The following is a 22,663-nucleotide window of genomic DNA, read 5'->3' as shown; positions in this document are numbered from 1 at the left end:
TCTCTAGCACTAATCTGTTACTGCTAGTCTTCTAGCGGAGGTCAGATTGACAGGAGAAAGGATGCGGTTGACACTGGACGGAGATGATTTGATGTGTAAAACAAGTTCCTGATTGGAGTTGGCACCAACTGAGACCCTCCGATGCTTAAGTCAGAAAACTAGAAAACAAAGGGAAAGAAGCGAAAATTGGGAGAAGTGATCATATACCTTGAGTGTCTTCTTTGGCCATCTATTTATAGGCGAGGGCAGAAGTGCCGTGAGGAATTTGGAGAATTAGATTGTTAGCTTTGTTTTTAGTTCTTGCCTTATCTGGAGAGATACGTTGTTATCTTCTATCTTATTTGCTCATGGCAAGCTATCACGCGGATTGGAATTTTCTTAACTGGCGTAAATTGGGCAACAACATTAAGCATAAAACTTCCTTGTAATGTTACTTGAGTTGGCCTCAAGGATATCTCAGGTCAGTCAGGACCAATGGTCGGCCTACCCGAGGCAATCGGTACATCAGCTTCAATCGAGGTAAAATTTTCCTCCCCATATCGCTTGACATGTTATTTAGAACAATAATTAGCAGTTGTCGTGATGCTTAGCTACAAGGCTTAATGGACTCATGGGAGAGGAGGGGCCTTCTTCCTTCTTCCAACTGCACACAAAATTATGTAGACGTCTCTTTCTCTCATATGCTCTTTCCTTTCACTTTTTAAATAAAGTTACTAATATATCTATTCTTTTATTTTCAACAATTCTAACCTACATCCTCCTTTTGTTCTCCTTTTTCTTAGTCCTCCTGCTGCAGCAACTGCAATAGGAAGAGCTACTCCTGCTACTGCTCGTGCTAATGCTACTGCTACTGACTATTTGTAGTACTGGTAGCAATTGCTATAGCCAATTGTCTTATCACTACTAAATTCTACTCTAGCTCATACATAACTCACCTTCCATTTGATTGTTGGACAATGATATTATTACACTTTCAATCAAGGTTTGCTGCTTCAGAACTGGACCCTATATCTGTATCATCCTATTACAGTGCCAGTACATGGTATGGTATGAGACAAATTACTATTTCTATTTTTAAATCGATTAATATGTTTAATACCTATAGAATTGGGAAAAAATTAACAATCAATTAACTACATTGGCTTAAAAATGCTAAGGAAAGATTGTTAGGTCTTTTTTCACATGTTTTGTTGCTTTGTTACCGACTCTTTGCTCCATTTTGTGGTGGAGAGTTTTCTATCTTTGTTATGTGTTGAAAGGCTGATCATGCGTCTTGTGTCCCCTTAACCTTGTATTTGAGTATTTGACAATATCATTGGTAATATGCCCCATTGCTCCTAAGAAAAACAAATTACATATCTATACAAGTTTTCTCTCATCCTAAGGCTGATAAGTGTGAAAATAGTCCGTTCCTTTTTGAGGCAACAATTATTGATAAAAAAAATATCATGAGACTAGGCAAACAAATGAACACATCGACGCGCATACGCAGTTAAAGAGAGAGAGAGAGATTAGGAACCATATATTGACCAAACTCTAGGTTTTAAGGGTTGACCACAAAAAGACCTTTCTACCCTCTTTGATATCATGATGGTAATGGGATTTGTGATTATTGCTTTAGATAGCAAGAAACCATTCTGAAAAGCACAACTTGTATGGAGAAGGTTCCTTGAAGGAATGTGTAAGAATGGAAAAGTAGGAGAGAAAAAGAACAGATATGAGAGAAGGGAAATGCAAACAAGAAATATATTTATTTATTTATGGCATGAGTGTGGATAAATTGTACTTTTTGTGTGGCTCTCTTGATTTGATACTCATAGCGACACCACCCATTATGACAAAATGAACTACATGCATGTTGCACCTAGGAAGCAGCTTGTCAAGTTACAAAATTATAAGTTTGTGGTAAGCCTTGCAACGTGATCATCAATATGGTCCAGAACAATAGAAAAGGAAATACAGAGACAACTAATACAGTGACATCTGGTGTTTTAAAAGGCAACTAAGATGTGTAGGTAGTCAAGAGACCTATAGTGTATATACGGCAAAGAAGGTGGAACCATCTTGAACCTCTTGATTCAGGGCATGCCGAGCTGTACCAGTGGCGGACTATGATGGTTTTGGCAATAAAATCGAGAAACCAGCAAGTGGTGAGAGAAGGATAAGGAAAGAGAGGAAAAGAGAGAGAGAGGTAGAGGACAGCTGTGAATGGCGACTGCCGGAACAGTGGGGGGGCGGAGGGCTTTTGAAGCCTTGTCTCCTCCATGAATCGGAATAGGGGCAGAGCCCCTGTTTCAAAAGGAAATAGGGGTGGAGCCCTTATTTTAAAGGAAACTGGGGCTTGAGCCCATTTTCTTTCTTTCTTTTTTTTTTTTTTTTGATTTTTTAAATTGAAGTTGGTAGTGGCTGCCGACATCACTTGCTATTTTCTTTTTTGAATTTTTTTAAAGTGAAGTCGGTAGCATAATATTTCCCTGCAATTATATACATTTAAATAAATTGCATGCGTTCTATTTCCATCTTGGTCTTGTGAAACTCTAGAAGCTAATATTTCCCTGATTGCATAGTCTTATCCTTTTTTATTTTTTTAATTGATGAACTTGTAGATGAGGTTGAAAGCCTTGCTGCTGCCAGACAGGCTGCCCTGTCTGGCTCTGAACCTTCAGACTCCATTCGGGTAGCACCTCCAGACTAAGCATCTGCCATTTTTATAATATGAATTTATTTATTTTTAATCTATAAGGCAACCAATTTTTTTTTTAACATAACCGTATGGTGTGAACTTTCATGTTGCTCCAATATGCCACATGCTGAAACTGGCAGGTTGTAAATGCTTTGCTAACTCAGATGGACAGATTGAAGTCATGGCCAAATGTGATCATTCTGACAACATCAAACATAACTGCAGCAATTGGTATGCACCCATAAGTTTTAGTTTTTTGTTGGTTTGGTAATATTGATGTATTTTGCTCTGGTAGGACTTTTATAATTGGATGCTTATGATTTTAGTGACTATTTAACTCTTTGGTTTTCTACATCCAGTTGTTTAATTACTTCCATTGTTATCTCCACTATCTGCAGGCTTCTTTTTGTGAGAAGTAACCTAATGTTATAGGTACCAGTATGCTTGTCATTTTCCAAAACCACTACAGCTTTCCAATCTGGGGATATGAAAGGATTTTATCTGCAAGCCATACATAAGTATTCACATGCATGATATTTAACTTTCTTGTGAGAAAACAAGTGGAAATCGAACAATTGCAATTTAATATTTGATGTTATCGGTGAAAAAAGCATTACTGTAGACAAATTTAGAAGCCCTGAGAATTTAGATGTTCAGCATCAAATCTCTAGATTTTTAGGCATAGAGTCTTTCTTTTTTGTTGTTTTCCTGGTTTCCCTGAGGTTCAGGAAGTCCACATACATATTTATGCTTAAATGGTCATAGTATGATGCGCTGCGGTCCCTTTAAAATGTTGATCGAATCTAGTTCAAGTAGGGGTGGAATGCTTAACCTGTTTATCTTGATTCAACCTGTTGGGTGTCAGCCTGGATCACCTGTTTAATAAAATGGTCAGATTCACATATAGATTTTTGACCCATGTAATAAACAGGTTGGGTTTGGATTGACAGATTTTTGACCTATCTTGTATCTGACCTGACCCATATATGGTCTGACCCGACCCAATTGCCACCTCTCAGTGCAATCATTTTCTTTTAAATTTACTATCCTTTTGCATTAGAACCAATGCCTTTTTATGTCTCGACCTCATCTCTGGATTGACAATATGTCATAGGCATTCTCATATGAATTCCCCATTACCATGCAATATCCATTTTAAGAAGCATGTATATAAATATGTAGCTCTATTAAATTCATGCCCATATATTTCTCGAATTTATAATATATCTTTTATTATTTGTGAACTTTATACATCAAAATTTCAGGTATTGCATATTGTGACTTTGAATATTGGCTGTCGCTAAGGGGCTGCTTGGATACCATAGTTTTTTGCAGATTACTGGTCCATAATGGAAGTTCTCATCTGAAAAGAGATGAGAAAGAAAGGGACTCTAAGGGATCCATGCAATGTTTGATCTCTATGTCAATTTTATTGGGATAAAATAAAACACCTCTCAAATGGTTCACATTAACTCTAAAAGTCAGGATTACTGCTTCAATGCGTAGTTCGATAATAGTCAGGACCGGGAAGTTGGGAGCAGAGTCTAGCCAATATTTCTATTCTCACCGAAGTGCTTTTCTTTTTGAATCTCTCAGAAAGGGGAAGAGGACTGGGTTGAGCTCTTAGCTCCTGCTTTCTTAAGAGGATCCAATTTCGGAGTTGAGGTTAAAGAGTCAAGGTGCAGAGGAACCACCATGCAAAAGTGGCTTGGTTGGAACATACTTAACAAGGAGTTTTGCTACATTAGGACCGTTTTAATTATGGTCAGTGTTCATCAGGGCTTCAGTTGCAAGCTCTCCTTTCATTTGGGTTGCCCGATCCCTCCCACTTCTCTCTTTCTTTCTTAAACTTAAAACTCTCCTTTGGCATCCAAACAGGCTCTAAATGTTTAGTGTTCTATGCCATGCCAGCACTTGTCATGCACTAGAATGGGAAGACATGATCTTGTCGATATATATGTGGAAAATCTTAGAAGATACATGGGAAAAAAAACTTGTTGCTCACTTCACATTCCAGATAACTTTATACTGATAATTTTACACGATTTGAACCTCTGTATCTTGATATGATGATAAACATCTTCAGATATTGGGGGTGTCAACAGGCAAGGTGGGCTATTGGGGATTCAGTCAGGCCAAACAAATTAGTCTACTAAGTTCCAGACTTGATTAAGACTTAATTTAAGCCTTAATTTCCAAATTGGAGTGCAGTATGATGAGTCGAGTAGGCTTGAATACAGTGCAGTCAATGTAATTGAGATTGGACCGAACAGATTGGCCCAACTTGTGCTCACCTCTGGGTTTGATGCATATTAAACTATGTAAATTATATAGGTAAATTGCATTTGTGCATGTAAAACATGCAAAGTTTTGAGGACAATATGCTATGCTACATTTGTTCTTTACATATTTATGTTCCGTTGTTCAGTAAATAATAATCATGATTTGATATATAAAGAGAGTGTGTAATAGCATATGATATCTATTTTTATGCCTGATTGGTCCAATTACTTGGGCTGAGCCAGGCCTTACAAACAATTTGCCTGTTTGCTTACCATGACTAATCGAGTTTTATTTACTGTCTAAAGTCTAGCGAACTAATACTCATTCATACTGGAATCAAACATTCTACCATTAGAAACCCTGGATAAACATCCAAGTTAACAAATGACATTTGATGATAGTCAAGTTAATATTTTGCTCTTAGGTTGTAATTAGCAGCTGTAATGGCTTATAGTCCCATCTTCAACTACTCTGCAGCATGGTATAGCAGTTACTGTAGATGCCCACATCAGTCACTGGTTGGTACAGTACATTCTGTGGTATGTACCATCCAGCATAGGGTAACGGCCAGGATGGATTTAAGCAGAAACTGAGAGGTGTAAAGCCACTTTTAAGCTCAGCACTGCTTGGTTCCAAGCAGTACAAAAGTTGATCTAGGTTCCATTTGGGGCAGCTTGAGCTGGTTTGCCCACGAATTTGGTCATGAGGTGACCAGCTGGGTAAGAGTTCTAGTATGTACTGGCCAATATGCTGGTATTTGAATCCTTGCTGATATCAGACAACATTTCTGAGAGATTTCAAGGGCGTGGAATGAATATCTAGATTTATAGAATGATGGAATCTCTCTAGGTAATTATTGTATGTCATAAATTTACTCATTGCATTCTAAAAGGCCTTCATTGTTATATAAAAACTAATAGGATGGACTTGAAGCAAATTGATGAATGGATCAACATGTTGTCAACTGCCAAGATGACTTAAGGTGATGGACCTGGACTATAACTCGTCTGAGGAAATAACATTGTATGGGGATCTCCTGGTCATTCTTTGGATCATATTCTTCATCTTACACAATCTGTTTCCTAAAATTAACATCATGAGACACCTCAAATCATATTCAGCAAATGAGGTGTCTAAATTTCTTTTGTTTTCTAAGTTTGGGTTTCTAGTCTTACCCTTTTGGAATAATTATCTATCACTTCAACTTGTTTTTCTTTTTTATTGTCTTTTAATGCAATGGAATTGTTTTTTATGTCTCCAAGCTAATGTAAAATGAGATACATCAGTTTGGACCCTGAAGGAAAACCATTTGGTATTTAGTTATCAGGTGATACAATTTGCTGTCTAGGTGCTCATCAGCCTGGTAATTGTGTAGAAATCCATGCAATCTTCTAGGTGGGGGTTGTGTTTTAGACTATCCAGAGCGTTGTTAGTTTCTCATATGCCAAGTTGCTCTCTAGAAAATAATGCCTCATTAATGAGGATGACCTGGAATTTGGAATAAATAATTAATTGCAATTCTAATTGGCAAAATTTGAAGGTGATTACCTTTGCTTTATATTAAAAGAGAATCATATTTTCATCGTTCTATGGTTATTTGGAAGAATTTGCTATCTGTATGAGAAAAATATGGAAAAGAATTGTTTGCCAGTGATTATGTCAAGCTTGGGTCCAAACTTAACTAATGCAGTTTTGGTAAAACCTGTTATCTGTAAAATATCTGGGCATATGGTCTGAAGTACTTTAATTGCTTAACACAGAAATCCATTAATGTGTTACATAAACTCAAAGATAAGATGATGCTTCAAATTTTGAAAATTTGAAAGGGCTTGTTAATTAACATTACTAGGAGCTCACTTTTCAATGATTATCGGTTATGATGCCTGAGCTTTTGTGATGTGTCAATGGACATGTTGATGAAATCAAATTGATCAAGAATAAGTTTACCCTTGTACTAAATAAACTCTAAAACTGGCTTTAGCTAGTTATTCCGATAAGTCATCACAGAAAGCCATACTTCATGATTGCAGTTTTAACCATGGAGTAAATTGTTGCAGGTAAAGCCGAAAACAATAGTTGATTATACAAGTTATTGTCTTTAAATACTATCCTTCTACTTGAATCAATATTTCTCAATCCATTATCAAATAATTAAGGTAAAAGAAAATACATTTCCTTATTCGTTAGCTTCATTTTTACTGGTTTACTGAATTGGTTTTTCTGAGCTGTATGTGTTTTCTCTGTTCACTCTTGTGGATTATATGTTATTTTCTTCTAATAATGATTTTATTGTCAAGTGCAAAAGTGCTCACTTTTGTTTAGGTTTCAGATATTGCATTTGTTGACCGAGCAGACATCAAGGCATACGTTGGCCCACCTACTCTTCAAGCAAGATACGAGATACTGAGATCCTGCTTACAAGAACTTAAACGCGCTGGCATACTTGTGTATCCTGAGGTACATCTTCACTGTATCATGAAACTCATGCTCATCTAACATGACCTTTTCTGCACCATTAACTTACTGAATTCCCTGCAAATGATTTTGGTGGGACATTTGCAATTAATTGGTAGTAGGATTGTCAAAGTGCCTGGCCAACTCTGGTTGAGGATTTTGTGAGCCTGTGGTCGAAACTGCTGTTTAGACGAGAGTCTGGGCGGGAAGTATCTTGAGCACATTACTAGGCTGTGCAGAGCTCAGAGTTGGTCCAGTCGGATTTTCTCTGCAACGCAAGCCTAAACATGGTCCAAACTTGTCACAGGCTCCAACATTACCCAGGCTATCCCTGAAAGCCTGTTTCCTGTGCCCAGGCTTGAAATATTTCAAGCTGGGTCTTTATGCCAAGCAGACCAACTTGTTCCGCTTACACCTTGTTGGTGGTTTCAGGAGGCTTTGTAGGGAATAGCCGTGGTTCTAAATTCGAATCAGTGTAGATAATGCAGTCAGGGTGGCTGCATATGTCACCACATATGTGACTCATTAATGCAATCCCTGGATGTGTCTGGATCACACAGCGTGTCAACAAGTGTCCGTGTAGGCCAAGGCAGCACATGATTGTGGCCTTGACAAATAAATCATGATGGTGATGAGTCATAACCTGATAATTTTCCATATGTACTATGCCATATGGCAGCCATCCTCATACTGCAACAGTTCCTTAGAATCTTGATTTTTGTAACGGCCATAAATTATTTTGCAGCAGTGTCGTACATCTATGACCACCTTATTGTTTTAAGAGACATTATTTAGCTAAAAAATGAATACTCATTGTGCCATTTGGCCCTTATTTACATTATAAAGTCATAGATGTGTCCCTAACTATGACAGCTATCATGTGGTTCAACCTTAACCAATTCTCCTTAAATGAGTATACATGTAACTACAGGAACAAACATACATGTACCGAATGGGAAATCCCTTCGTAGATCCTTTATAGAAACTAATACATTCTCTCACACAAACACATGCATATGCACACAAAAGCATGCAGACTGAGAGACATCCACGCTCTAAACGACCATTTCTTGCTTCTCCAGGGTCACGATCATTTCTCATTTCCAAACTATTCAGCCTTAAAAGAGAGACTCTACACCTCTGAGATCGGGGAACTTGAGGAGCCATTTCATCTCTCCAGACTTTTGCGTGAAGCTGCAGAAGCATGCCAGGTTGGTGACCGGCCTTGTTGTGGCATGGATTTGGCAACAAAACTTAAGATAATATAGATGCTGACCTACCCTAACCATCATGTTGTAAATTCTTTTTCAGGGATTAAGTGGGAGATCTTTGAGAAAGCTTCCTTTCTTAGCACATGCAGCTCTTACAAACCCCTACAGTTGTGAGCCAAGCAAGTTCTTGTACACATTGACAGAGACTGCCCGAAGAGAGCTCTCTGAGTTGCACGCTTAAACCTTCAAAATCGAGTGTACTTGTAAAGTGTGCAGCACTTGGCCTCAGTTCCATCTGCCGTTTCAATTATAGTTGGCAGTTTTATGATAATCCTCATCCCCTTACCTATAACAGGAATTACAGGTATCGGCGCTTTACCGCTCCAAGTGTTCGATTGCAGGTCATAGCAATTGAAGTACAAAGCAAAATCTTCTTGGTGTTGATTTAGAGCAGAGATTCTGAATGGTTGAATTAATAGGGAGAAAAATTGTATACAGAGTTAAATCAGTTGGTGAATTTACCATTTTAAAGATTTCATGTTCATCATGTTTTGTATAATTCTAAGCTAAACCTTAGGTGGCATGCATTGAAATGGATCACCTAACCTTTCGCATAATGCTGTCTTTTGGTGGGAGCCTTGATTCCGGGTAACCATGGTTTTCCCCTTCGACCCCTGATTAATTTCAAGATTCCACCAGCAGTGGTTCCATCTACTCGAGGACCTGAGTTTTGGCTCAGGTGCAATAGAATGAGGTGTGGGATTAGAACCATTCTAAAAAAAAAAAAAAAAAAAAAAAAAAAAACTATGCAGTGTTCTTGCTGTGGACGTATGCTTGTTTGTTGATCTTCTTTTCCGATTATGCAATTGGATGACAAAGAACTCAGTATATGTGTTTTATTTCTCATCAGCCTTAAAAGAACCCTCTATATGCAACAGTGACCCTAATATCTCAAAATCATAAGATACAACATCCATTTAAGCTTTTGCCTGTGCAAATGAGGTTAATCTTCTCTTGCTTGGGCTTTGCAGGAAAATACACCAGATGGTTGCTAAGGCTAATCTATCATGTATTCATTGGTTGAGCAAAAATTTGCCAATTTTTGAGTTTGTCATGATCGAAGAAGTGCGATCTCTGGTTTGAGCAATGGTATAGAGCACCCTGGTGGTGCAAAATTTTCAACATGGAACCATCTATTCATGTTGCAGCCTTTAATATCAAATAAAGCAACTGATAATCCATATACAACCCTTGAATGAGGATTTTAATTATTTGGAGTACATATCTGATTCACATAAGCAGCAACCGCAAACAGAGGAGAGGAAATCCATTCTTGCATCATGCCAAACATTGCAAATACATAACGTGATATCTATTCCATGCCTCTCTAAGCCTTTCTAAACTACACATGAACCCAAAACAAAAGGGGAAAGATAAACCACAATCCAGTGAGGCGAAGGAGAAAAAAAAAATGAAAAACCTGTTCAATCCCTTCCTCTCTTCAACCCAAGGCAAAGGGGAAACAAGAAGAAAGAAAGGAAACAGATGCACTAAATTTGAGAGACAACCTTAAAGCATAGATCTACAGAGTGGGCAGGTGGAGTGTAAGTGACCCAACCATCTATCCAAACACACCCTGTGGAAGTAGTGCCTGCAAGCCAACACCTCGCTCACCTCTTCCTCCCCTTCAAACCCATGGAGACACACACAGCAATCCCCAACTCCACCATCCTTCTGCCTCAAAAACTTAAACCGGGTCACATGAACCCCAACCCCTGCCCTACTCACCATCCTTGGCTCCACTGTCTCCTCCTCCTGCCAATCATCACCATCATCAAAGCCCATCACCTTAAATATTGCCCATCTCACCCCACCCATCAGCAGTACTATTGGAAGCAAAGCTTTAGCCAATAGAGCAAAAGGGAGGCCAGCCTCTCCTGGGCTTGGCATGCTATAAAGCCCCATCTTTTTAATCTCCTCTTCTCTCTCCCTCTCTCTCTCTCTCGATATCCAAGAAGTGCTACAATCCAACAACAACACTGGAGATTGACACAAGGCTATGTGGGACTATTTAATGAGCATGGAAGGGAGGCAAGGTTGGGATATCTTCCATGCCGCGTGGTGCCACAGATGTGGAAGGAGGGTGGGGATGGAAGGAGGGTTGTTTTCACCTGGTGTCCACGCGTTATGTCTCTGGTTCTCTTGGCAAAGAAGAAAGCAAAAGAAAAGAACAAGAGCCAAAGCATCAGACACGGAGTTTTGCTAGGAGTGCAATCAGTTTGCTGGGATTTTAAGGGCATGTGGCAGACAACCGACGAGATTCTCTCGGATCGGTTGTACCGCCTGGTGCGTGGAGCAGCTCCTTTCTAGCAATAGTTGGTTTACACGAGGAATATCTGGAATAACTTTAGCCTGGGATATTTTATCCATAAAAATCATAAAATGAGCGGATTCTTTTTTCTTGAAATACTTATTCCTGGTACAAACATGCCCCTGCCTTGCTTAGATTTGTTTTCGAGTAATGACAAAGAAATGGTGATGCTAATAGAACTTCTTTTACTCTGTAGACCTATGCTAAAAGTTCTATCATAAGTAATTCCTTAAATAAGTCCTTATTTAACACCCATTTGGATGCTTTCATGACTTATTATCTAAATCACCTGGCTAAGAGGGGAGCATAAACAATGAGGATAGTAATATCTTTTATTATCCTAAAATACAGGGATACTGAAAATCAATTTGAGAAGCCCTTTTTTTTTTTTTGAATGGATAAGTTTCTCCTTTTTTGTTGCTATCTTATATGTGTTTGGAAAAATTGGATTTATTTATGAAAACTGCTAACTAATATAGTTGGCAAAGTTAGTGAAAATTGGAAACCAGTAACCCTGATCCAAGTCCCACCTTCACCTTCAAAGTATTTTTCGAATTCTTGGGTAGGTTGTAGCCAATTGGAAACAGGAATTCCCTTATACTCACTTTCTTCTAATATGCAAAAAGACCCTCAAAATACTTCTAAGATTCTTATAGAAGTTGGAGTCAATTAGAAAAAAGCATTCATTTAGACATAACTATTACATATTTTAAAGAATCTCCCAACCAAACTCAGCTTTAATCCACTTGAATTGATGTCGAAGATTAATATAAACACCCTAAAAATACTTTCGGGATTCTTGCGGCAGTTGTAGTCAATTAGAAATAGGAAGTCCATATGACAAAGCTATTATTATAAACCTTTTCAATTAGAAATATGAATTCCTTTGGACATAGCTTTTCCATTTTTCTAAAATTTCCAAACCAAATGCAACCTTAGTGCACTAAAACCGATGTCGAAGATTAACATAAACACCCTCAAAATTAACTTCTGGGATTCTTGAAGAAGTTGTACACAATTAGCAATCCCTAGGGATTCCTTATGACAAAACTTTCATCATGACCAGTTTCTTTTTCATATAGTTTCCAAACCAAACGCAGACTTAGTCCGCTTGGATTAATGTGGGAGATTAGATAGTGGGGATGGGAATGCAAGCTGATGCAGCCTGGATGTGGACCCAATGTTCTCCAGGAAGCATCTGGGATTCTGCGTGGCAGGGATTCATGGCCAAATCTTCACATGGATTTGGCTGGATGATGGCAACATGTAGGATTTAAGTTGGCATAAACGCGTTATCTTACATCAATCAGGATTTCCAATGTGGAAGTCCTAATCAAGTACTAAACCAATAATTTATTAAACAAAGCCTAAATTATTCATATCATTTCTACCTTTGACTACTAGTAGTTGATTTCATTACTCTAGCAAATAAAATAAATTCCAGGTGACAACATGGTCATAATTCATAGGATCATGTAAATGACGGCAGTCATATGCACTGATTAAAAGAAATGATGATGTGTCCGTCTTCCAAACATCCTCCCAAAAATGATCACCCTAGCAAGAAAGTGAAAGAGATTCATGTGGCCCTGGTTTATTTTCTTTGAGAGGGATTTAGATGGGATAACATCTCTTTTTAAGAATATTATTATATTATAAAATAATATTAAAATATTATATTGTTGTCATATCATAAAATAATAAATCATGCTTTATGTCAAATCGTTAAAAATATTTAATACTCGAAATCAATGATGGATTACTTAAATTGAAAATTTAAATAGTTGTAGATGATGTACATTACAAAATTGCCTCCAAAACCAAAATTAATATATTTGGGTGGTCTTTAATCATAAAGCATGTGAAAAAGAATAACTTTAATGGCAAGATACTATTTTACTATGATTTTTGATCATCAAAAACAAAGAAAACTTTATCCATTGTTTTATATGTATAGAATCTATAGATCACGATCGGTGAAGTACATCTTCAATTTGTACCCAAGAACATACTTTGGCGCACTAGTGCATTTGATATCATTTATTTTTATAACTATTTGATGCATGAAAGCACCAAATGGTCTCTAAATAATTTTTGTACTCAAAATCATTTTCGATAAATGTATCTTAAGTTTAAATGACTCATCATTGACTTTGAAATCATTAATTTTGAACTTTAGTTCTGATAATTCTCGTTGATTTCATAATTATTAAATATTTTTATCCAATTTTTAATATAAATTCTGGTTCTATAAAATTGGTCAATGCAATTCAAATATACAATCTTATTGAAATTATGAATGAGAATTATTTTTAGATGCAATGGAAATTAAAATGGGAGTAGCATGAATCTTCAACCTAGTTTGGGATAAAGCGCTAAGCCAATGATGCGCAAAGATAGTTTCCCAACGATTTTCCTTTAGCAATTTTGAACTATAATTAAAGAGGATATTTACAAACTATTGGAGGCCTACTTGAACTCAGAATGCCTATAATGCATAAATTATTCCTATATTGCACTCATACCACAGAAGCTAGAAAATTTATTTTTGTGGGATCATTTGCTAATCGGCCTAATTAATGGGATCCTAACAATTGTATCCAAGGTCCTCAGCATCTGCCTTGTAAGATTCATAGACCCGCTTGTTTTTGATTCTTCATTAGAAGAAGATAAATCACAAACTATAATCTAATGGCATTAGAAATATTACTGATGGAAGAAATTCAAAACAAAAAGGTCTAAAATATAAAATAGACTTCAAAAGGCCTTTTAACAACATCAACTATAACTTTTTTGTGAGCCTTCTAAGAGTTAGAGGATTCAGACAACGAAGGATCTCATGGATAAAGGGTCTCATCTATAATAACATGATGTTACTTCTTAATGGTGAACCTTCGAATTGGATCAAAGACAAAGAAAGGACTGAAACAAGGGGACCCTTTATCCCCACAACTCTTCAATTTAATAATTTATGTTCTTGATCGAATGATGAAAAGGGCCCGAACAAACAATCTTTTCAAGGGAATTAGAGCTGACAACAAAATGGGAGGTATCCAATGCATTCAGGTCATGGATGACATCTTAGCATTCAGTAAAGCAAGTAAGATCCATGCATCAAACTTGAAATTTCTCCTCTATATAATTCCTTTAAGCTCCTGCATGCTTTAAAAATCAACTTTGAAAAGAGTTCTATGATTGGTATTGACTATAAAGAGAAGCTTGCAAATGGGAATGTGGACTTAATGGGTTGCAATGCCGCCGATCTTCCAATAAGGTTTTTCCTTTGGATCAAAGTAAGTTAAAAGAGGATTGGTAGTTTCTAAAGCAGAAGATTGATAAAAAACTTGCATCATGGAAGAGCAAGATATCAACAATAGCTGGCAGATTAGCCCTTGTAAATTCCATCCTTGTATCTACACCTGAATGTTAGCCCTCCTCATCCCATGAAGAGTATTTAAGAATATAGAAGAAAAAAAGGTGCAATTTTCTCTACAGAGGAGCAGAAAGGCGTGTTGGTGGCCACTACCTAACAAGCTAGGACAAGATCTATAGGCCAAGGAATCTGGGAGGCTTGGAAGTGCTAAACCTAAAAGCCGTTGAATAGAACCCTCAAAGCATCATTGCAAGTATGGAAAGGTATTCTATCGATCAGAGAGTGGTTTTTTTGACAATATTCACTCCAAAGTTGGGAATGGAAAGTGATATGGAATGAAATCAGCCCAGCTATCATGAATGGACATGTAGCAAAAAAAGATTTGAATTCATTTTTAGTGGGATCCAAACAAGAAGGATATTATTGTAGATTTGAATCCAAATAAGAAAAGAGGTTATGATTATCCTTTGATTTCTACCTCCAAATCATGATAGATCGGAGCTCTCTCACCTATATAAACAGGACCAAGGAGTGCATAAAAAAGAGCTCCAAAAGAGAGAAAATCCATAGCTCAAAAATCCCATGGTGAGAGGCTCTTAAGCCTTCATCTATCGTTTTGCTTCTTTTTCTTGCAGATCCATAGGCCTATGAATAGCGACGGTCAAAATCAAGATGAAGGTAAGGGCCAAAGTGAAAGCTAAAGCTAATGCTGAGGTGAGGAGCTTGAAAGTCGAGCTCCCAAAGGCCAAGCTCTAAAGGACTGAACTCTCAAAGGCCGAGCTCCTCAAGGCCAAGTTTCCAAAGCCCAAACTCTCGAAGGCCGAGCTCCTCAAGACTGATCTTAAGTCCAATCTGAGAAGGCGAAAATGAAAAAAATCGAGATAAAAATCAATTAAAACTAGGCCAACTAGAATGGGATAATATTTTACACTACTCTCTCTATGTATTATATTTTATTCTTTACTATTGTTCTTCCAAGCCCGATCTGACATAGGCATCAAATGGCTCAGTCAGAGCCAATTTGATAAGTTTTTCTCTTCTTTATTATATGTACAGATCCATAGCCCTTCAAAAAATATTAGTGCTCTATCTTCACCACCATGGATTGAGTGGATCAATCAATGCCCTCCAAGCTATCCTAGTTGGGCTGAATTTTGGTGGTAATAGATTGGCGCCATCCATAGGAATACAAGAATATATCCCACCTTCTTTCTTTGCTGGATTAGCGCATCTTCGGTGATGATCTCATTGTTGATGCATCCTCAAGCATGTTAGTGGTTGACTTCTCTTCCATGACCATCCTTGAGGGTGCTATCTTTTTGTATAGGACACGCATCCTGGAGACTAGGATATGCGTCATAAGAGATCATGATGCAAGTCCCAAGAAGGTCATCCTTTCACATGGGATGCGAAGTGCTCCTCATTCAAGTGCGAAGAGAGCATGATGGACATCTCCTCATCTAAGCATGAGGAGAGCACGATAGACCTATCCTCATCCAAGCACGAGGAGAGCCGATGGAGTATGATAGACGTCTCCTTGTTTGTATATCAGGAGAGCGTGATGGATCTCTCCTCGTCTGAACACGAGGAGAGCATGATAGAGTGCGATAGACCTCTCTTTGTTCAAGCACAAGGAGAGCACGACAAACCTTTCTTCATCTGAGCATGAGAATAGTGTGATGAAGCATGATGGATCTCTCCTCATCTAAGCACAAAAAGAGTGCGATGGACCTCTCTTTGTTCGAGTATGAGGAGAAAGTGATGGACCTCTCCTCATCCAAGCATGAGGAGAGTGTGATGGACCTCTCCTTGTCCGAGCATAAGAAGATAATGATGAAGCATGATGGACCTCTTCTATTTCGAGTATGAGGAGAACACAATAGAGTGCGATAGATCTCTCCTCATCTGAGCACAAGGAGACCACGACGAACCTCTCCTCATCCGAGCACGAGGAGAGTATGATGGAGCACGATGAATCATTCGTCATCCAAGCACAAAGAGAGCACGATGGCATGCGACAGACCTCTCCTCTCTGAGTATAAAAAGAGCACGATGGGCCTTTCATCCGAGCATGAGAAGAGTGTGATGGAGCATGATGAACTTTTCTTCATCTGAGTATGAGGATAGCATGATGGACCTCTCCTTATTCGAGTACTAGAAGAGCATGATGGACCTCTCTTAATCTGAGCATGAGAAGAGCATAGGCCAACCTTGGCCCATTGGAGGGGATAACTCAAAAAGGAATCCTGAAGCTCTTCACACCAAACATAAGTCAACCTGAAAGCAAAGTACTTCTCATCTAAGTACAAGCTAAGCGAAAGGTGATCTTTAGCCAGATGGAGGAGATAACCTGGAGAAGGACTCCGATACTCCTCATACCAGATATGAGTTGAGCTGAAGCCACTCCTCATATTACGTATAAGTCAAGTCGAAGCTCGCTCCTTGGACCAGACATGAGTCGATCAAAGTCGCTCCTGTAAGGTTCGATAAGCACCACGGAAGTATGAATTTCAAAAAATTTTCATAATAAATTTCAAACTATCAAACCCTAATCCAGGACCTTCTTGATAATTAACAATTATATACACAAATATTTATAACTTTATGGAAGGTATAGAAGAATATCTGTATCGCTTAAATCCAAAATTTTGGCAGAGCTTCTACTAGGTGTCCAAATGTTTGCCCTCCAATGGTGATCCACACAAAAATTGACTCAAAGATTGCTCCTTTTGAATCCGATCGTCTGACCCAAGTTAATCCTGATTTGATTGGTTTGGTCGAACCGCTACTTGAACCTGACTTGGACCACTTCTTGACTTCTAGGCAACTTGACTAGACCTCTTAAGACTTTCTAGAGCCTTGTCCTAAACCTATTTAGGCTTAGATTAAGCTAGATAAGTTTGTCCTAAGAGAACTAGGGGTGTAAGAGAGGAGGAGAGGGTTCTTATCTTAACCAAGATAAGATGGGATGTAGGAATTGAATAATTTTTTCTCGGTGCCGCCCCCTATTTATAATTACTGAGAGGGTGTGAGAAGCATCCCTTGGTGATTTTCAACCACCTAAAGAAAAGGTTTTTCACACCAAAAGTCTTATTAGATAAAAACTCTTGGAAATAACCGGTCCACTCTTTCCCTCGCATGTGTGCTCTCACGGAGGGATGCATATAACATCCTGATTTAAATCAAAAAATCCTTATATTTTGCCATGCGGCAAGGGACTTATTCTGATTTAAATCCCTGAAAGAAACCCCTTAAAAGATTTCTTATTTCTTCGTTAAAAATAGAAAACTGTAGGCATCTCTTCGGAAGACTTATGCCCGTGTGGTTGGCTTCCTCCCTTCTTTCATGCCATATCTTGCCATCACATTCCTTAAAATATGTACATGGCTGTTATCTGGAAAGATAAGTTTCCAAATAAGTTAGAATCCCATCTCAAAAGGACTTCATGCGCCCCTCCATGCCAAGAAAAAAATCAGCAATACAATTTGTGCGCCAAGTTAGGTAAGAGTCCTTCTTACTTTGGACTCTATTAAATAGGCACCTCCTTGGTCCATGTGGCACCATCTGATGGCTGCCCACTTCAGTGGTGAATCCAAAATATTTTTTAATTAAATTGGTTCACAATTTGAATCAAGTTTGAATCAATATTGACCAAAATAGGAGCTAGGGTTAGTCACATGTGCTAGCATGCTCATCGATAACCAATTTGATTAATTGGTCCAATCAACCTTATCAAATCAGCTCTTTAATCAATTTTCTTATGTGTGTAATCTATTGGGTTCTACATCTAGCCAGTAGTAGATTTGGATGTATGTTGACCTGATTAGATTAGACTCCATCTAATCAATTTAGGTCAAACCCATGTCAATCCGAGTTGTCAAATTAGAACTCTTTCTAATTGACTCATGAATTAATCACTTTAATTTATGAATACCTACAAGACATGATTGACATCTAGCAACGTATCATACCTATCCAGAAGATATAAAATTTGATAGAAATACCAAATATATCCTTCAGTGGTAAGTTACCGTACAATTCAGTCCTTCGATCATCCTGCATCCCGAATATGTTTATGAGTATAGAATCATATCAAACTCAATATATATCTTATTGATTCTCCATCAATCAATGATAACTCTAATGAAAGATTAGGATCCCTATCTAATTTTCATTCTGCTTTGGCCAAAGTCTTCTCGAGTTATCTAGAGATGAGAATACATAGGATGTCATCTCCTTTTACTAGGAATGATCGATTCCTTGTTAACCTATTCATAACCTTCATACACACTCTATCATATCCAGAACACCCCATTCATAACTTAATATCATGATTGAGTATGAACCAAAATATAGATTCATGTGCACAAGGTTCCATGGTGGTCTTAGATCTAAGGACAACTTACATAATTCCTACTTAAAGAATCATCTTTTCATATACATATAAAGCTCCATAAGATATTCTCTATCAATGGATCAATTCAATGAACTCATTCCTTAATGAGCACCCACATTCTTATATTAGTATTCTCACACAAGTGGCTTGTGAGATCAGCCATCTTCTCCATCGAGCATATATAGGATATGCCAGTCTTTTCAGAATATTGATCTCTGACTCAATGTTCTTATGATAAAAAATATTTAAGATTAAGATTTTAAGATTTTAGGTCTTACAAGCATAACCCATTCATATCTCCTAAAATTATTACCCTAATCTTTGGGGTTCATTGCAATCTTTAATATAAAAGATACAACTGAAATGATGAATCACAATACCACATTTTATTGATATCAAAATAAATATCATTATATGAGTTGAAAAAATATAAAGAGAAGTCCCATCATATCACCCTTATGATTGGCTTGTAGGATACTTATTCTTTCAATCTTTCATTTATACTAAAGCCAATTGTCTTTGTATTTTAAACCCATACAGTCAAGATGGTGATCAAATAGTTGCGTGGTAAGGCCTTAGTGAATGGGTCTGCTATATTGTTCTTAGTTTTAACTCGTTATAATCTAACATCTTATCTTTCGATAATCTCTAGAATGAAATGGAAGAGTTTGAGGATGTGTTTTGATTTATGATGAGATCTTGGTTCCTTAATTTGGATGACAGTACTAGTGTTGTCATAATAAAGAGGCATTGGTCCTTCAATCGTAGGAACAACTCCTAACTCTATGATGAACTTCTTCATCTAGACAGCTTCCTTAGCGGCTTCACTAGCAGCGATGTACTCTGTCTCAGTGGTTGAGTCAGTTACTGTCTGCTACTTTGAACTCTTCCAACTCACTGCTCCTTCATTCAGGATAAACATATATCCTAAAATTGACTTGCTATTATCTGGATCAGATTGAAAATTAAAATCTGTATATCCTTCTAGCTTCAACTATGATCTTCCATATATTAGAAAAATATCTTTAATTCTTCTCAGATACTTAAGAATATTTTTTACAGCTTTTCAATGATCCTCTCCTGGATCAGCCTGATATCTGCTAACTATGCATAATGCATAAGCCACATCAGGTCTGGTACATAGCATGGCATACATTATGGATCTCACTATCGAAACATAAGGGATAAAATTTATTCTTTCTCTTTCCTCTGGTGTCTTAGGATATATTTTCCTAGAGAAATATATGCCTTGACTTATGGACAAGTAACCTCTTTTACGTCCCTCCATGTTGAATCTTTTTAATACTAAGTCAATGTACCTAGATTGGGACAAGCCTAGCATCTTTTTAGATCTATCTCTATCGATCTTTATACCTAAAATATAGGATGCTTCACTCAAATCTTTTATGAAAAATTTATTAGATAGCCAAATTTTGACTGACTGAAGTATAGGGATATCATTCCCAATCAATAGTATGTCATCGACATGCAATACTAGAAAGACTAAGGCATTCCCACTAGCTTTCTTATATACATATGGTTCATTCATATTTTTTATGAAGTCAAACTCTTTGACTGTCATATTAAGTCAGATGTTCCAACTCTAAGATGCCTACTTTAATTCATAAATGAATCTTTTAAGCTTGCATACTTGATTAGCCTTCCACTGGAGACAAAATCTTCTGGCTGAGTCATATAGATCTCTTTCTCAAGGTTACCATTAAAGAAGACGGTCTTGATATCCATTTATCAGATTTCATAATCATAATATGCAGCTATAGCAAGTAAAATCCATATAGATTTCAACATAGTCACTGACAAAAAGGTTTCATTATAATCAATCCCTTGCTTTTGTGAAAAATCTTTTGCTACTAACCTAGCTTTGTAGGTTTCAATTTGACCATCTGCTCCAATCTTTTTTTTGAAGATCCACTTACACCCTATTAGGGTTACACCCTCAGGTGCATCAACCAATGTCCATATTTGGTTGGAATACATTGAGTCCATTTCAGATTTCATAGCATCTAGCCACTTGTCAGAGTCCTTACTCATGACAGCTTCTGAATAAGTCAATGGATCATCATCCTAAATGATATTAGTCTTATTATCATTCTCTATAATAAAATCATATCTTAAAAGTGCATGACGCACTCTATCTGACCTTCGGAGAGGAGGTGTATATCGTGGATGTATCTCATTACTAGGTACTTCTGGTTGAAAATTTTTCATAGATAATTCTGGAACACTTTGTAGGTCTTGAACTTTCTTAAGTTCAATATTCCTCCCACTATCTCCTTCTTAGATGAATTTCTTTTTCAAGAATGTGGCATGTCTACTAACAATTATCTTTTATTCAGTAGGGTGGTAGAAATAATATCCTTTAGTTTTTTTAGGATATCCTACAAATAAATATTTATCTGACCTTGCACTTAGTTTATGTCCAAAAATATTTTTGATATAAGCAGGACAGCCCTATATCTTAAGATATTCAAGACTAGGCTTCCTTCCATTCCATAATTCATATGGAGTGCTAGGATTAGACTTCGAAGGCACTCTGTTAAGAATATATACGATGGTTTCTAGGATATATCTTCAGAAAGATATTGAAAGATCAGCATAGCACATCATAGATCGTACCATCTCTATAAGAGTACGATTTCTCCTTTCTGTTACATCATTTAACTATGACGTATCAAGAGGTATCCATTTAGAGAGAATTTCTAATCCTTTAAAATGATCAAAAAATTTATCAGATAAATATTCACCACCTTGATCAGATCGAAGGACTTTAATATTTTTTTTAGTTTATTTTTTGATCATCTTTTGATATTCCTTAAACTTATCAAAAGGCTCAAATTTGTATTTCATGAGATACACATATCAATATCTTGATAAGTCATCTGTAAAAGTTATGAAATAGGAATATCTTTCTCTGGCTAAAGTTGTCATGGGCCCACATACATCTAAATGTACTAAGATCAATAACTCATTTGTCCTTTCTCCATATTCAGAAAATAGAGACTTGATCATTTTTCCCATGAGACAAGACTCACAGTCCCATATGATTCATAATTATAGGGTTCAAAGAATTTTTCTTTGTATAACTTGCTTATCCTTGACTCACCAATATGATCAAACCGACAATGTCAGAGAAATGACACATTTATGTCTTCTCTCTTTTTTTTCATATTTTCATGAATATGAAAAATTTTTTCATTAAGTGATAGAATTAGAAGACCATTGTCAAAATATCTATTGCCGAAGAATTCATTTGCATGAAATATGGAGCAACCATTGTCTATAAATTTTATTTCATATCCATATTATATCAAAAGAGGTACAGATATGATATTTCTCATAATCTTTGGCATGTAATAATAGTCTTCTAATTCTAGAGTTCTTCCCGACGGTAGCTCCAGTAGATAAATTCTCATAGCTTCAGCAGAGATTGATTCTCCACAGCACCGAAGAGCTTGAACTCATCTTTCTTCAGCCCTTTGATTCTCTGTAATCCCTGCAACAAATTGCAGATATGAAAATCACATACGGTATCCAATATCTTTGAATTACTTGCTGAAGAACTTAATAAAAATACAGTATGTATTATATACATACCTTTGTGTGCCATACTTGCATTTTCTTTCATCTTTGCAAGATAACTCTTGCAATTCTTCTTCCAATGTCCCATCTTGTTGCAGTGATAACAGGTAATATCTGCAGGGACATTCTTTACCTTCTTCTTGAAGGTGCTTCTTTTAGGATTCAGCTTTTTTTTTTCTTTGAACCCTTCCTGCCATATTTATTCTTGTCCACTATAAGAAGTAGACCTTTCTCTCCCTTTATATGATTTTCAGCTATGTTTAACATATTTAATAGCTCTGATAGGGATATA

At 37.0% G+C, this 22,663-nt stretch overlaps 1 protein-coding gene across 3 annotated transcripts in view; it reads left to right on the top strand.

Moving 5' to 3' along the window:
* LOC105051246 (pachytene checkpoint protein 2 homolog) overlaps window positions 1-9,248 on the top strand; it is a 92,585-nt gene extending 83,337 nt beyond the window's left edge. For 2 of the 3 annotated variants that reach the window (XM_010931593.4, XM_073243896.1), the window contains exons 10-14: window positions 2,607-2,677; window positions 2,824-2,914; window positions 7,296-7,423; window positions 8,503-8,631; window positions 8,732-9,248. In XM_010931593.4, coding sequence (XP_010929895.1) covers window positions 2,607-2,677; window positions 2,824-2,914; window positions 7,296-7,423; window positions 8,503-8,631; window positions 8,732-8,872 — 560 coding nt within the window. In that variant the 3' untranslated portion in view covers window positions 8,873-9,248. The remainder of the gene's footprint in view (window positions 1-2,606; window positions 2,678-2,823; window positions 2,915-7,295; window positions 7,424-8,502; window positions 8,632-8,731) is intronic. The other variant, XM_010931594.4, reaches the window with a different exon arrangement.
* Window positions 9,249-22,663: the final 13,415 nt, after the last annotated feature.

Source organism: Elaeis guineensis, chromosome 9 (assembly GCF_000442705.2).
Source record: "Elaeis guineensis isolate ETL-2024a chromosome 9, EG11, whole genome shotgun sequence".
NCBI lineage: Eukaryota > Viridiplantae > Streptophyta > Magnoliopsida > Arecales > Arecaceae > Elaeis > Elaeis guineensis.
This window is presented reverse-complemented; position numbering and strand designations above follow the sequence as displayed.